Here is a 17598-nt window from a genome sequence, read left to right as displayed (position 1 = left end):
GCCCCTCTCCCCACCCCCACTTAAGTAGCTTCCAATGATCATTGCCACCAATCTTAGATACCCATATGGTAGCTTTTCTTTTTTCTTTTTTTCTTTCTTTTTTTTTTGAAAGACGTGCACAGAATTTTCAGTTGCATTTAGCGCAAAACTGAAGTGATTGCTACTTGACAAGGACAGTGTGATATGGAAAAAGTTAACTGCTTTCTGCATCCTTGTATTTCAAACAGACTGTAGCAAATGAAAAGGAAGGGGAAAATAGTAGATTTTTTCTTCATTTAAGTTCTTATTCTAAATTAAATTTATCACTTGTTTTTGATGACATGTTGAAATTGTATGACAGATAATTATTTTTGTCAAATGATTTTTTCTTCAAAGTTCAAAGTCATTAACCAACTCATTCTTCTTTTAATTTGTGTAGAAACCTGGACCTGTTTACATGTATGAATAATTCTCTGACTAGATATGACAAACAAATTTATTTTCAAGATGTTGATTTTCATTGTTTTTTGCCTTTTACAAAACTAATTATAAATTTACTTGATATACTATAGTTTTATATTTGCATGTACGGTGAAGATATGGGAATATTTCACATGAACTAATCTGTTCTTTCTTGTAACTACCTAACACAGCCAAAATGTGGAGGTCTTTGGCGCTTTATATGTTTTAAAACCCTTGCATTACCTGTAGTGTATTTATTCTTATTAGATGCAGCTAGTTGATATGCTTGTCTGTTGTCTGTTTTGCATATATATTTGTTGAATGTAACGTTCTGAATGTTTCTGTGGATTCATAGACTATATTTGTGTAATCAGTAGATATATATATTTGTATTTCTAAATGTATATTCCACTTTTTTTAATTTAAGGATGTTCCCTTTTTATGTGTTTTTATTTTTCGTCTTATTTTATTGTATTTTTTATACCATATATTCACATCTAGTTAAACGTACTGATTTGAGATGGCTGTTGATAGCAATATATATAGCAGTCTTCTCATTGGTGGGATAATTACCTGGTTTCATGCTAAATGTTATTGGCAATTTTGAGATAATTGTTCAAGCAGCTTTTATTCGAAGTTTAGATAACTGCATACCATGACTAGAGCATAGAGTGACATAAAAGTGGAGTGATGGCCTAGAGGTAATGATTCCGCCCAGGAAGCAAGAGAATCTGAGCACACTGGTTCGAATCACAGCACAGTCGCCAGTATTTTCTCCCCCTCCACTAGACCTTGAGTGGTGGTCTGGATGCTAGTCATTTGGATGAGACAATAAACCGAGGTCCCATATGCAGCATGCACTTAGCGAATGTAAAAGAACCCATGGCAACAAAAGGATTGTCCCTGGCAAAATTCTGTAGAAAAATCCACTTCAATAGGAAATGAAACAAAACAAAAAAACCCCAACAAAACTGGATGCAGGAAAAAATACAAAAAAATGGGTGGCGATCTCAGTGCAGCAGTGCACTCTCCCTGGGGAGAGCAGCTGGAATTTCACACAGAGAAATCTGTTGTGACAAAAAAAGAACAATACAATACAATACAATACAATCTTTATGTCAAATCTCATTTTCTTTTGCTTTCCTGGGCACAGTTTTAACTCTCTCCATACGAACGGCGAAAGAGACGACGCTAACAGCGTTTCACCCCAATTACCATCATCAAAATATTGCAAGCGGATGGCTCTTATACTGAAGAGGTGAATGTTGACAAAGAATACCACAATTCTGCCGACAGAAGCTAAAGGTTGAGTCATTCAGACACCCACTGGACATCCGAGGGGTCTGTGTAGAGGAGAAGAGAGGACTGGCCGTACTGAGTGAGTTAAAATGGTAAAATATTGTGATTTTACCTTGAAAAGCATACATTGATTTTAACTCCATTTTCGCCATTGGATTTTATAATGTACATCTACTGTTTTGAATTCCTGTGTGCCATCTGAGCTTTACAACGAGTTTTCATCATTTTGTGAGCTCCAAACTGTGGAAGGGAAACAACCCAATATCTTTGGAAAATTTGAGGATGGATTGTGCCCTTTTAGTTCTTGTTTCAGTCCACACATGAGGGGAGAGAGAGAGAGAGAGAGAGAGAGAGAGAGAGAATATTTCTGACCATTTGCTTTTACTCTCTGTACTCTCCCCTCTGTCCTCAGTGCTTCATATTATCATATTACGTTTCCCAACCAGAATAATCAAAGAATATTTGTTTGTGTGTGGTGTATGTCAGGGGTTTTAGTAAATGTTTGCTTTGTTGTTTGGTTGCCAAATGTTTATGATTTTGCTCTTCACATGTCGTTTTCATGTTATAAGGTAGTGAATGGTGATTATAGCACATAATTCAAATAGCTTTTTTCTGCAAAAAGAATAGTGTTTTGACAACCACTGTGGTAACCCTCATGATGATATTATCGTTTTATTATTTTTTCAATGTTTTTTTTAAGCAATAATAATAATAAAAATAATATTGTTATCTGTTTGTTTATTTTTTGAGAGAGTAGTGCATATTTTCATGCATTTTCTTCACTGACGGGCGCAATAGCCGAGTGGTTAAAGCGTTGGACTTTCAATCTGACGGTCCCGGGTTTGAATCACGGTGACAGCGCCTGGTGGGTAAAGGGTGGAGATTTTTACGATCTCCCAGGTCAACACATGTGCAGACCTGCTAGTGCCTGAACCCCCTTCGTGTGTATATGGAAGCAGACGATCAAATACGCACGTTAAAAGATCCTGTAATCCTTGTCAGCGTTCGGTGGGTTATGGAAACAAAGAACATACCCAGCATGCACCCCCCCGAAACCAGAGTATGGCTGCCTACATGGCGGGGTAAAAACGGACATACACGTAAAAGCCCACTCGTGTGCATACGAGTGAACGTGGGAGCTGCAGCCCACGAACGAAGAAGAAGAAGAAGAAGAGTTCTTCACTGAGTGCTGTCATGGGTCATTACTTTGCAAAGTCAGGGTCACATGTTTTTTTTTCTTTTTCATTAGATTTACTTTTGTATTTTTTTAGGGTTTTTTTTGTTTACGTATTGGTTGAAATTGTGCTATAAAGTACAAATATATTTAAAGAATTTGTGAGTTTCATGAAGTATGGAGTGAATAGTGATCATTACAAGTACAATTAGAGCAACAAATAAAAAAAGACACCCTCCCCCCAAAAAAACAACAACAAAAAACAAACAAACAACAACAACACCTGGTTATTATCTTTTCTGTAAAATTTTTAAAAAAGGTAAAGAATATTGAAAGTGATGCTGCGGGTACGCATGAGTCAACTGATCATTAAACATCCTGCTTGCAAGAAAAGGTTTATGTAAAATGTTTTTTATTTTCAGGCCAAAATTCTACTGTGGGTCATCATTATATGGAGTGTGATCCTTAATCAGGTGTAGCCATTAATCGCTTTTCATCAAGAATTTTACATATGTACATATTTATTCATTTACTTATTCTAGATAATAATATTGCTTAAAAAGTTGCAACAAAATTGATGTTTATGAATTTCTCTCTCAATTATTGTGTTTTAAACTGTTGACTACTTTATTTGTGTGGATGTTTGCTTGATGGATGATTCTGATGACAGGATCTGTTGTAGGTGATGGGTGTGTTAATTGTCATTGCGGCAACTGTTCAGACTTCCATGACAAGGAAGACAAGATTATATTTGCTAACACTTTTCCTTTTATCATCTTGTTTGTTATTGCCATTGTTTTTCTGTTAGGGAAGTGTCATGGTGTTTGACACAAACTACCTGAAATCGATCACCGACAACTTGGGACGGACAAAAAACCTGACTGTAAGTATTGTGTGGAAGGTACATTATGAGTAAAGTGTGGGCGTGTGTGTGTGTGTGTGTGTGTGAAAGAGAGAGAGAGAGAATGTGTGTGTATGTGTGTGTCTGTTACATGCAGTCTGAGGGAAAGCTACCAACATCCATGTGTGACTAAAACTGACATGGACTAGTTGGCCAACTGGCAGCTGTGCCTTTTGTGTGGTGGTGGTGGTAGGAGGAGGATGTGGTTGTGCCCCTTCGCATGTCAGACTTAGTTTTTGGTTGCGCCTGTCTGGCTCGATTGTGGCTGCTGTGTATATATGTATGCGCTTACACACACACACACACACACACACACACACATACATACATACATACACACTCACACTAACATGTGTGGTGATTTTGCCAATCTCTCCTCCTAGCACACACTTTGGGGGTGGTGCGGGTGGGGGTGGGGGATGGATACTGGAAAGGTCTCTACCTTTCTCACACATGCTTGCACACACTTAGACACCACACATACACACTGCATAAGCATACAAGCACGTGTTTGTTTTGTTTTGATTTTTTTTTTCTTTTTTTTTTTTGTAGCTGAATACATTTTAGATTTTTGTTTATGACAGACTCGGCGAGAAGCCATGCAGAAGCTGAACAAGATTATCACGGGGGACATCTTCAACAACGACCACTGGCCTCAGCTGAAGAAGAATCTCACTGACATCATGGCTGACCCTGATGATGAACTCACTGTATGACAGTACACTTTTTTTCCTTCCTTTTTTTTTGTTTTTGTTTTTTGTTCTCACTACATTTATACAGGGTTCCTGCAGAGTCAAGGAAGTCTGGTAAAGCCTGGAAAATATGAGAGAACTGTTGGAAAAGTCTTGGAAAACACATGTTTTGTTCTTCAGGGTCTGGAAAAGTCTTGGAATTTTAGTGAAATCTTGACCAGTACCATTCAACAAGGAGTTTAATGCATCAAAAACAGCAGCAACAAACAGTTGGAAAAACAAAAAAGTAATGAAAATTGAACGTTGGTACTGGGATATCGCGGATCTGTTTCATCAGTAGTATAGCAGATGAGTTTTCGAATTGTGTTCAGAACAGGAAATGTTTAGTCAGGTTGGGGAAAAGTCTGGAAAAAAAAGTATGGAATTTTTGTTTGGTCAAATGTGTGAGAACCCTGCAGTCTATAAAGTGTCCTTCTGCCAAACGTTTGGTCATTTTCAATACTTTCTTTTTCCTTGTGATTTATTTTTCATGGGGAAAGGTGGAAGAATGGTTAAGACACTCATCTGCCAATACAGAGAGTCTTTGAGAGTCTGGGATTGAATCCTGCTCTAGTCTGGGATTGAATCCTGCTCTCACCCTTTCTCCCAAGTTCAACTTGAAAATCAAACTGAGCATCTAGCCATTCAGTGGAGACAATGAACTGAGATCCCGTGTGCAGCCTACACTTGGCACACTGAAAAAGAACCCATGGCAATGAGAGTAATGACCTCTGGCAAAATCCTGTAGCAGAAATCCACTCTGATTAGTAAACAAATATATATGCATGCACTCAAAGCCTGATTAACTGCGTTGGGTTATGCTGCTGGCCAGGCATCTGCCTTGTAGATTTGGTGTAGCGAAAATGGATTTGTCCAAACGCAGTGATGCCTCCTAGATAAACTGAAACTGGAACTATTTATTTTTGAGCTGTCAGTCCTCTTTTAAAGACTTTTTAATTCATGATATGACTTCACCATTCCGTGTGTGACACCATCGTTTGTGACACCATCGTTTGTTGTCTTCAGTTGATAATGTGACTTCAACCAGTGACTCAACCGGAGTCACAACTGGGACTGCCAGCTTTTTGACTTTTTGTTGGTTTTGCCAGCTTCTTTGGAAGATCTTAGCTAAGATGCATTGTGTATGGTTTGGGTTAAGGTTAAAGGTCCTATAGCCTGTTACGGTCGTCAGGGCAGTGAATTCAGTATATCCACTGTGTCCAGGGCTCGGCATAGGAAGGCTGGGTTCAGTCCCCTCCTTCTGCTGTTTTAACTCAGTCCGGACGATTAGTTCTCTCCCTTGCTTTTCCTTTCAGACAACCCATTTGTTAGGGTTTGGAAAAAAATCACAAAAAATACAAAACATAAAGTAACTGAATGAAACTCACTGTACTTGACCCACTGACCCCTCTCCTTATGCATTGTGAACGCCCACCCCCCTCCCTTTTCACTGCTGTCAGAAGCTGAGTCACTTTCAGTACCTTCTTGCTGGTTGCTTTCTTCACTGCAGATACTTTATTCAACGTCTTCGTCATCCTTGTCGATGTCGAAATCTTCAGTCTGAAGCATTTCAATCACTTCAGCAGCGGTAAAAGCCACTGTCGTGATCCAGTTTGCTCCAAAACTTCCTCTTGTATTGCCTGCAACGCCATTTTCGATACGTATGTAGATTAGCTTGTTGTGTGGGGTCCTGAGCTCGCTGGCTCGCTGTGGAGTGTGTTGTTACAGAATCGCATGAAGAAACTTTCCATTCGACCCTTGACACGTTCGCAATGCCTGGTGTAGCTGTGATTGTCATGCTACCCCATGAAGAAGATGTGGAAAAACCACTATAGCGTTCCGTCGTCCGGAACGCTACCTTACGTCAGGAACGCTGTAGCGTTCTATCGTCCGGAGTAAGTTAACAGTACCCAGCCGAAGTCCGGTACCCATTCACCCCATTCACACCTGAAGTGGAGTGAGGGCACCTTTCCCAAGGGCACAATACCATGCTGAAACAGGGCATCAAACCTTGGTCACTGGTGAACATTGGATCAGAAGTCCAGTGCCTGACCAAATCAGCTATGGCACCTCCATTGTTCATGGATGAAACAACAAAGAAAGATAGCTGTGCGATCAGGGTTTGGCTTTTTTGACTCACTTGTGTAGACAAAGTGAGTCTATGTTTTAACCCGGTGTTCGGTTGTGTGTATGTGTGTGTGTGTGTGTGTGTTTGTCTGTGTGTCCGTGGTAAACTTGAACATTGACATTTTCTCTGCAAATACTTTGTCAGTTGACACCAAATTAGGCATAAAAATAGGAAAAATTCAGTTCTTTCCAGTCATCTTGTTTAAAACAATATCACACCTCTGGGATGGGCCCCCCCCCCCCCCAAAAAAAAAAGCCTAATTATATGCAAACTGCATTTACTGTTATATTTATATTTTTTGTATTTTCTAAACTTGGCACTTTGATCTGATATTCGACCCAACAACAAGAGCAGTCATTATTATCATTTTTTGTTCAAACAGGAACTTCTTTTGCTAAGCATGGAAGTTTTATTTATTTTTCAAACGTTTTGGTGCAGATAGTAAAAAAGGGAAATTACTCTGTAATTAATGCTAGGGGACTTAATTTGCTTTAAACTGATCTTTCTCATCTTAAACATTACATTTTGAAATTATACTCAATACGTAAAAAGCTTGGATTTTTTTTTTTTTTTAAGTGTATCACAAGTGACTCTTGAAGGCCTTGCCTCTCTTGTTTCTGTATGTTTTGTTGTTGTTGTTTCAGAATCTGAGCCTGAAGTTCCTTGCCAAGTCGTATTCCTGTACCTCTCACCATACGTGTGAGATCTACATTGCTCATGGTCAGTGTCTCGGTGTGCGTATGTTGATACCTATGTTTTCATCTGTGTCTTGTGTCTCCATGTCTCTTTTTCTCTTTGTCTCTCTTGTCTTTCTGTCCCTATGTTTCTTTCATTCGTTTTGTATGTATGTATGTTGTATAAATGAATGAAAATAGTTGTATGTATAAATTATTCATCTTTATATATTCATCGGTGTATGTTTGTTAGGATAAATATGTGTGGATGGATATATATCAGTGTATGTATTGGTGGCTATAGTATATTGGTATGTTTTATGTATGTATTGTATTCAGCATGATGGTATAGATTGCAGACTTGCAATCATGTAGTGTTCTTCAAAGGCTGATTATAGTCACTACGTTCAGATTTATTCTCCTGTTTAGGCTTTCTTTTCCCAACCGATGAGTGTGTGTGGTTTTCCTCTTTGAAGAAAAAAAGGTTCTGATATTATATGTATAAAATAAAGATAAAATAAAAATGATTTTGAAGAAGATAAAGAAAAGAGCCAAGGTCTTTTCAGCACAGTGTGCAAAGGCATGCCATCATGCAAGGAGCAACACCCGTACTTGATTTCCTGTTATATGACCCCACTCTTCTGAAACTGATTTCTTCCTCCTCCCCCCGGCCCCCTTAATGCCTGAATGTCTCTTTTTACACTAACTGTTGGAATGATATTGTTCTTGTGCCTAAATCTCTCTTTTTACAGTATCCGTTGGAATGATATTGTTAAATGTCTCGTCTTACAGCTTCTGTTGGAACTGTATTGTAATTGTGCTCAAACGTCTGTTCTTACAGTATCTGTGGGAATAATAATAATAAAAATAATGATAATAACTGGACATTTATCAGCGCTTTCCACATTGCACAATCCACACACACACACGCATATGAAACACACTCAGTCCTCAACTCACAATCATGCACAATAAACATATATATGCGCATACAAACTTGAATGTACAATACAAACGTGCATACATACATACATATATACATACATGCATGCATGCATCCATCCATCCATACATACATACAAACATTCGACACACACACAATACAGCGTCACAGGTATACCTACACAATAAACTATTTTCATGATTGAGAGACAATCTAGAGGAAATGCTGTTGGAAGAGGAAAGTCTTGAGGTTAGATTTAAAGGAAGGCAGTGAGGGGCTGTGACGGATGTGGTGAGGCAAAGAGTTCCATATTGAACAGCAGATGATGAAAAGGCTTGACCTCCGTGCTTTTCTCTTTTGTATTTTGGGACGCAGATGGTTCTTTCATTTGCAGCAGAGCGAAGAGAACGGAATGGTACATAGATTTGAAAGATGTCAGAGAGGTGTCGGGGTGCGGTTCCAGATATGACAAGGTAGTAGAGACAGGTGGCTTTGTATTTGATTCTTTGCTCTGTTGGTAACCAGTGCAACTTTTAGAAGGGGTGTGCAGTGTGTGGATCTTTTTGCTTTATAAACCAGTTTGGCGGCAGAGTTTTGTACCTGCTGTTGTGGTCTGAGGAGTGTTTGCGGACAGCTGACGAGAAGAGAGTTGCTATAGTCTAATCTAGAGAGTATGCATGAACTAACTCGTGTTTTGGTTGCATTGAGTGTGAGGTAGTGGCGTATGGAATGATGCAGAGTGTTTCCAGCAATGATAACAGAGTGTTTTTTAAGGCCTGAAATGGCTCTGTGTGGTGGCCTGTGCGCTATACAATGGGCAACACTGACAATGACCAATTCGATGCTGGTTTGATCTGGACAGTGGAGTACCTGCGAGGTCAGTTCCTGACCAGGGAGAACAGCATCCCCAGCGTGAAGAATGGACTGAACTGTACTGCCCCGCTCAACCACAAGCTGATAAGAGCTGTATGTATTTGGTTTTTGGTTTTTGACAAACTCCTAAATGTTTGTTGTTTGTTGTCTTTTTTCTCTCTTTTTTTAAAAATCTGAGTTAAACTTTAGAATATTCTGATCAGCTTCATTTGCATGTGGAATCAAACCAACTGCAACTTTTTCTGCGTTTTGTCTTGGAAGTACAAACTTGATACGTCCCAAGTGTATCTTTTGCCGTCTGAATCAGTATGTTTGCGAGCTGATCATTTATGATGTCAATATCATCAGCATCGATTGCATCATTTAAGTCTGTAATGTTAGCATGAGACAGATTTTCTAGAAAAAAAGCAGTCTTTTCGTGTTCCCATTTTTGTTTTATTTCATTCTGACCTGTAACAGCTGATGCGGCACATTTTTCATGACACAGTATGACAGTCGTATCAGGATGATTTTTATGGTTCAGTGTGTGACATTCAGTCACCAGAGACAAGATCAACAGGCTGTGCACATCAGATAGTAAAATACTAAATGGGGAAATAGTGAAATCTTTTGTTAACAAAAAAAGGGGATCCAATCATGTATTCAACAACAGTACAGTCATTGTTATATATATAGTGCAGATTCTGATTCCGTCATCTCTTCCTGCTCTTCCATTTAAGAATATACACTGGAAACGATTTACACAAGTCAATTTTTCTTTAGCCATAGTTGTTAGGTCGACGATTATCTTGATTTTATCTACACTTTACTGGAATTAACTGCTCATCCAAAATATTGATCTAATTATGGAATGGGACCTTTACTATCACTCTGATGAGGATCAATAAAATCTTTCGAAATTGTTGTATAGGCATTAAAATCACCTGCTAACAGAATATAACAATCACACACACACACACACACACACACACACACACACACACACTCAGACACACACAGCTGTACCTGAGGTGTGTTCATGGTATATTGCTTGTGTTTCAGTTCTACCTGATGAACCAGTTCCAACAGGAGACCCCCAACTATTGGGTCAGGTACCCCACACCGTAAGTACCCCTCACTTCTCCACCCTCTTCATCTTAGGTGCAGTTTAACTCTCAGTTCAGTTCAGTTCATTTTCAAAGACAGACCACAACATACGTGCAGACCTGCTTGTGCCTGAACCCCCTTCGTGTGTGTTCGCAAGCAGATCAAATACCCACATTAAGGATCCTGTTATCCATGTCAGCGTTCGGTGGGTCATGAAAACAAGCACATACGCAGCATGCACACCCCCGAAAACGGAGTATGGCTGCCTACATGGCGGAGTAAAAACGGTGATACATGTAAAAGCCCACTCGTGTTCATACGAGTGAACGTGGAAGTCGCAGCCCACGAACAAAGAAGAAGAAAGACAGATGGACCACCACTCAAGGTTTAGTGGAGGGGGAGAAAACTAATTGCAAGTGTGGGATTCAACAGTTTTAAGTCTCAATTCTGTGTAGTTTCAATTCAAAAGACAGACCACCACTCAAGGTTGAGCGGAGGGGGAGAAGGCACTGGCAAGTGTGGGATTTGATTTCACACCCTTAGATTCCTAGATGGACGTTTTACCACTGGGCCACCACCATCCCACTGTTGTTGTTATTTGTTATTGTTGTTTGTGCTTTTCTGTTTTATTTTATTTTATTTCATATTGTTTTGCAGGTACCGAGACAAGGTCATTGACCACATGCTTTCCCTGTTGGCCGTGCAGCAGCCGTCGTCTCAGGGGCGCATGACACCATTACACTTCGTCGCTGTTGTTGATCCACGCGCCAAGTGGTTCGTCAAGTGGATGGTAGGACTCATACTTTTTTTTTTTGTTTTTTTTTTTGCTTTATTATTATTTTTTGGTTGTTTTTTTCTGCCTCATTATCCGCACCATTTTAGTGGTATTAATCCCACAAAGCTCATTTCAAAATCATCATACACAGCAGCAGTCCTCAGGGAACACATTCACTGGGAGGCCACATGCCAGAGGAGACCTTGCACTGCTGCTGAGTCCGCCAGCAGTCCACAGGGAACTACTGTTGTTAGGTCACCAGGAGGCCACACACCAGAGGAGACCTTGCACTGTTGCTGAGTCCGCCAGCAGTCCACAGGGAACTACTGTTGTTAGGTCACCAGGAGGCCACACACCAGAGGAGACCTTACACTGCTGCTGAGTCCACCAGAAGTCCACAGGGAACTACTGTTGTTAGGTCACCAGGAGGCCACACACCAGAGGAGACCTTGCACTGCTGCTGAGTCCACCAGCAGTCCACAGGGAACTACTGTTGTTAGGTCACCAGGAGGCCACACACCAGAGGAGACCTTGCACTGTTGCTGAGTCTGCCAGCAGTCCACAGGGAACTACTGTTGTTAGGTCACCAGGAAGCCACACACCAGAGGAGACCTTGCACTGTTGCTGAGTCTGCCAGCAGTCCACAGGGAACTACTGTTGTTAGGTCACCAGGAAGCCACACACCAGAGGAGACCTTGCACTGTTGCTGAGTCTGCCAGCAGTCCACAGGGAACTACTGTTGTTAGGTCACCAGGAGGCCACACACCAGAGGAGACCTTGCACTGCTGCTGAGTCTGCCAGCAATCCCTTCGGTAGTGTTCAATAGTGCCTGTTCTAATTTGACATACACATGATGCCATCTGCTAAGCCGACTTTTGATTGCTGTACTTGCTTGGTGACGGAGCCATACTGAGTGAGTGTCACCCCACACCTTCCCTGTCCCACCCCCCAGAGTGCAGACTGCCACTGTGACCCAAAGTCTCTGACATTTTTCTTCAGTTCTGTGCAGAAATTTTATATTACTCTGTAAAAATGAAAGTGTGTTTCGAAGGGGTTGAAGTTTGGTTATGACAATCGTTTTTGACACTTGTATGAATTTGCCTGGTGTTTTTTTGTTGTTCATTTTTTCATGTGAACATTTACCATTTTTCTTTTAAAACACTGTATTGATGTGTAATTAACTGTGTCTTCTATATGTATCATACCTGTGAATGACTCTGAGAATTTGTGTGGCATCAGTTTTTTTTTCAAGTGAAAGCAGGGACTCACTCTCACATTGTATGCATTCATACTCACAGTGACACACATTCACACAAACATACACTCACACTCTCTCCCTCTCTCTTTCTCTCTCACACGCACACTTACACACACACAACCTCAGTTTCTCAAACACTCACACATTCACTGACAAAATGTCCACAAAGAGTAACATATGCTCATGCATGCGCATGTACACTCTATGCACAGACACAAGCTCTTTCTCTCTCTGTCTCTCTCTCTCTCACACACACACACACGCACACACACACACTCTCACACACACAAACACGATTTCTGTTATTTGGTGGTGTTTTTTTTCTGTGAGCAGCATGGAAACTACAGCCGCAGTGATCTGCTCAAAGCCTTGGAGGACAAACGCATAATTGTGAGTAGATAGCAATAGGACATACTACATGTTCTGAACTCAAAAAGTTTTTACTGTCACATTCTTGATTTGAAAGGAGGACTTTTAGTGGGAACGAAATGTACACATCCTTTCACATTTAGATATTTTAGTAAAGAAAAGAAAAACACCAAAAGAGATTTGAGCGGAAAGGTGATGACTGATCTGAGTGATATCAGCGTTGTGTAGCTGAAGTATTTACGGCCCAGAAGCAGAGCAAGAAGTTTGAGCAGATTTGGAATCTGACAGTCAGAGAAATTGTTCAGGGGCCTATGTCCGCCTTCTTCACTTCTATCATTGTGATAACAATTAGGCTCCATCTAACATAGCTTCATGCCCTAATTTTTTTTTCCTTCATAGAATATTTGCGGTTGAAATTTGAATAAACATTTAACCAATAACTTGAATTGGTTAAAAATAGAGAAGTTTAGGGGTTTAAGCTTTAGAATAGATATATAGTGTTTAATGATTTTCTTAATTCTTTTTTTCTAATTGGAAAGATGAATCCATCAGATCTTGTAAACAAAGAAAAGAATGCAATCTTAGAAGAAACGAAACACATAATAGTTAGCAACTGCTTTGAATCAAATGACATTTTGCTAGATATTAAAAAAAAAAAAAAAATTTATTACCCTTTGTCACAACAGATTTGCATGTGAAACCCGGGCTGCTCACTCCATGGATTGAGCACCTTTTTTTTTTCCATTTTCTTTTTTCTGCCTACAAGTATCTCCATATATAACACAAACACATACTAGGGAAAGGACACACAGTGTATTCCCCGTCCCAGTTGACAGTTATGCTAATCAGTGTTGTTGTTTTTTCCATGTGTGCAGATAGAGCTGGCCCTGAAGCACTGCCTGGACTTCTCTGCTGCCCGCAAACTTCAGCCTGAGGGGTTGGGGGAGGTCACTGACGCCTTGGCCAAAGTGTCTGTCGGTGAGAGGGCTTGAGTGAATGGTCATCTTTCTCCAGCGTCTTGTCTTTGTGTGTTGTGTTTGTGTGCAGTTTCAGTTTCAGCTTCCCAAGTTTCTCAAGGAGGCGTCACCGCATTCGGACAAATCTGTGTGTGCTTTGATCACCACATTACGCAGCGTAACCCAACGCACTTAGTCAGGCCTTCAGTGCATGCACATATATTTGTGTACCTATCAGAGTGGGTTTCTTGTACAGAATTTTGCCAGAGGACAAACACTGTCATTGCCATGTGCTCTTTTTCAGTGTGCCAAGTGCTTGCTGCACACAGAACCACCGTTTATCGTCTCATCTGAATGACTAGTTTGATTTTCCAGTCTAACTTTGGAGAAAGGGTGAGGCTGGGATTTGAACCCAGACCCTAATGGATTCTGTATTGGTAGACAAGCGTCTTAACCATTCTGCCACCTTCCATCTCCTTCCCTCTCTGTTTGTGTGCAGCATGCACCTAGTGCAAATTAAAGGACCCACAGCAACAAAAGGATTTTGTCACAAGCAAAATTCTGCAGAAAATATCCACTCAAATATACTTGTGCATGTTTGTGTGTGTGTGCGGTTGAAGCCAGACATGAATGACTCAGGAAATGAACGATGAGTGGACAGGCGCAGTAGCCGAGTGGTTAAAGCGTTGGACTGTCAATCTCAGGGTCCCAGGTTCGAATCACGGTGACGGCGCCTGGTGGGTAAAAGGTGGAGATTTTTACGATCTCCCAGGTCAACATATGTGCAGACCTGCCAGTGCCTGAACCCCCTTCGTGCGTATATGCAAGCAGAAGATCAAATACGCACGTTAAAGATCCTGTAATCCATGTCAGCGTTCGGTGGGTTATGGAAACAAGAACATACCCAGCATGCACACCCCCGAAAACAGAGTACGGCTGCCTACATGGCGGGGTAAAAACGGTCATACACGTAAAAGCCCACTCGTGTGCATACGAGTGAACGCAGAAGAAGAAGAAGAAGAACGATGAGTGGCCCAAGGTAGCTGTCATTTGGCTTGTTGTGCAAATGACTTCCATGGTCGTGAAGCGCTTAGAGTCTCTGACTGAAGATAGGCGCTGTATAACTTTCAGTTATATATAAAGTTTTGTGGTGTATTGTAATGCATTATTTTTTTGTCACATAAGATTTTTCTGTGCATAACTTCGGTTGCTCTCTCGTGATGATCAATGGAAGACCTGGTGTCCTTGGCACAGCCTGGTCTTATTTCCCTTAAAAGGAGCTTATTTGCTAAGATGTCACAAACTGTGTTGTTTTGCAGGTTGTTTTTTTTTCTTTCAAATTTGGCAGAATTTTGCATTTAACTTGGTTGAATAAAAAACTTTTTTTGTTGGGCAGTCCTGATATGGCCCTGTGTGGTTGACTGGACTATAAACAACAATGTCAGATAGGGTTTATGAACCCCTTGAGTACCAGGGAGGAAAAAAAAAGTACAAAGTTGCAAGTCCTAAATCAATACCCAGAACAATTAGTCAAAAACTGAGAAAAAAAAACTGAAGTTCTGGAGATATACCTCTCTGGATCGAATGTGTGAATTTTTCAGCCTTATTTCTATAATTATTTCCCTATTTTTGATGCTGCCATTAGTGATGTCACTATGTATGTACATAATACGTGCTATGGCATTCAAGGGGTTAAGATGATGTATATACTAGGCATGCTGTTGATTACTAAGGGCCCATATTTGGCCCGGAAAATTGATAAAATGGACAGGGTGTCTCAGATATACGGATATTTGCTGCATGTCCCAGATAAAAAAAAACCAGACTGTAACTTTCCCCAAAGTATCTGGTGGGTACAGATATACCCTTAGATGGCTTTCCGACCATTGCCAAAGACACTTTGTTAAGACTTACGGAAATGCTGCTGCATATTAATGAAGCCACTTCTTGAAAAGCTGGAACTGTTTGAACAGTACCGAAGCCCTTTTGTGAAAGTATGCTTGATTTCCGTCACCAGCGAAGTAACTTCAGCAAGACCAACCATTTCTTCTGGCTGTCAGACGACTGTGTATGTTTGCTGAGATGTTCCTGACAATAATACCCTGTCCCTGATTCTAGAATAGAATAGAATATGTCTTTATTACCAAGTGTGCCAGGGTCACAAGGAATGTTGGGGGGCGTGGGGGGTGGGGGGGTGAGGGTGGGGGGGAAGTACATGAAAAGGTACAAACATAAATCAAAAATCATACACAAACACAGATACAGTAGAATTTAGGATACATACATGTGCATATCAAGACAAAGAACTTGTTCAAACTCACACATGATGTGTGTTCTTCCTGAAAGCATATTTGGGGGTAGGCATGCATGATATACTGACGATGCGTGGTGTGCAGCAGACGGGTGCAGGCTGTACTCAAGGGGTTAAGATGATGTATACACTGATGATGTGTGGTGTGCTGCGGACAGGTGCAGTGGACGGGTGCAGGCTGTACTCAATAGGTTAAGATGATGTATACACTGACGATGTGTGGTGTGCTGCGGACAGGTGCAGTGTGCAGTGGACGGGTGCAGGCAGTACTCAAGGGGTTAAGATGATGTATACACTGACGTTGTGTGGTGTGTATACACTGATGATGTGTGGTGTGCAGCGGATGGGTGCAGGCTGTACTTCACGGCAGCAGAGCTGGACTACGCTTACTTCATCCACTCCCTCTTCTTCCTGTCCCGCATCCTGGCCTTCACCAACGGCCGCAAGTTCTTCCCTGTCAAACTGCGCGACAAGCAGGGTGGGTGTGGCGCTTTGTGTCCTTGTTGTTGTTGGTTCGCTTCTTTGCTATGGGGGAAGGTGGCAGAATGGTTAAGATGCTCATCTGTGTCATGGTTCAAATCCTGGTTTTGCCTTTTCTTCCAAATAAACTGGAAAATCGAACTGAGCGTCTGGTCATTTAGATGGGACGATAAACCGAAGATCCCTTGTGTAGCATGCACACTCTTGGTGCACTGGAAAAGAGCCCTTGGCAACAAAAGTGTCCTCTGACGAAATTCATGCATGAAGATTTCAAGATAGCAGACAACCTTGTGGATCTGGGGGTTCTCAAGATTGTGCGCGCGCGTGTGTATGTGTGTGTGTGTGTGTGTGATGTGCACAGCATGTACATGTGGTCGTTTGCCAGTTTTTGTGTTGTGTGCCTGTTATCATATACAGTTTTGTGTACTTTTATGAACACTAACCAGTCAATTATATCTATCTCTCTCTCTTTCTCTCTCTCTCTCTCTCTCTCTTCCTCTCTCTCTCTATATATATATTTGTATTTGTATTTCTTTTTATCACAACAGATTTCTCTGTGTGAAATTTGGGCTGCTCTCCCCAGGGAGAGCGCGTCGCTACACTACAGCGCCACCCATTTTTTGTGTGTATTTTTTCCTGCATGCAGTTTTGTTTGTTTTTCCTATCGAAGTGGATTTTTCTACAGAATTTTGCCAGGAACAACCCTTTTGTTGCCGTGGGTTCTTTTACGTGCGCTAAGTGCATGCTGCACATGGGACCTTGGTTTATTGTCTCATCCGAATGACTATATATATATATACATATATGTATATGCATGTGTATATATATGTGTGTGTGTGTGTGTGTGTGCACGCGTGTGTGTGTGTGTGTGTAGGTACGGTGTCGATGAGTCAGCTGATCAAGGCTCTAGTGTTGCTGGTGGTGGATCCTGGAGTGACCACCCCCCACCGCCCCTCCACCAGTGAGTGCTCATAATATAATGATGATGTTGATTATGGTAACAAATGTATCTGTACAGCACTAAGTCTTATTCGGAAATGGATCTGTATAGCGCTAAATCTTGTTTGGAAACTTCTTCTTCTTCTTCTTCTGCGTTCACTCATATGCACACGAGTGGGCTTTTACGTGTATGACCGTTTTTACCCTGCCATGTAGGCAGCCATACTCCGTTTTCGGGGGTGTGCATGCTGGGTATGTTC

The 17598-nt window shown here is 41.1% G+C and overlaps 1 protein-coding gene across 3 annotated transcripts in view; it reads left to right on the top strand.

Moving 5' to 3' along the window:
• Window positions 1-17598, top strand: part of LOC143300257 (protein broad-minded-like) — a 68715-nt gene that overhangs the window by 8172 nt on the left and 42945 nt on the right. For all 3 annotated transcript variants that reach the window (XM_076613850.1, XM_076613848.1, XM_076613849.1), the window contains 10 exons: window positions 3723-3797; window positions 4400-4525; window positions 7319-7394; window positions 9154-9257; window positions 10206-10267; window positions 10908-11040; window positions 12617-12673; window positions 13528-13630; window positions 16260-16397; window positions 17274-17360. In XM_076613850.1, coding sequence (XP_076469965.1) covers window positions 3723-3797; window positions 4400-4525; window positions 7319-7394; window positions 9154-9257; window positions 10206-10267; window positions 10908-11040; window positions 12617-12673; window positions 13528-13630; window positions 16260-16397; window positions 17274-17360 — 961 coding nt within the window. The remainder of the gene's footprint in view (window positions 1-3722; window positions 3798-4399; window positions 4526-7318; window positions 7395-9153; window positions 9258-10205; window positions 10268-10907; window positions 11041-12616; window positions 12674-13527; window positions 13631-16259; window positions 16398-17273; window positions 17361-17598) is intronic.

The sequence above is a fragment of the Babylonia areolata genome, chromosome 26 (assembly GCF_041734735.1).
Source record: "Babylonia areolata isolate BAREFJ2019XMU chromosome 26, ASM4173473v1, whole genome shotgun sequence".
Classification (NCBI taxonomy): domain Eukaryota; kingdom Metazoa; phylum Mollusca; class Gastropoda; order Neogastropoda; family Buccinidae; genus Babylonia; species Babylonia areolata.
The sequence above is the reverse complement of the archived record's forward strand: the minus strand, read 5'-3'. Positions and strand labels throughout refer to the sequence as shown.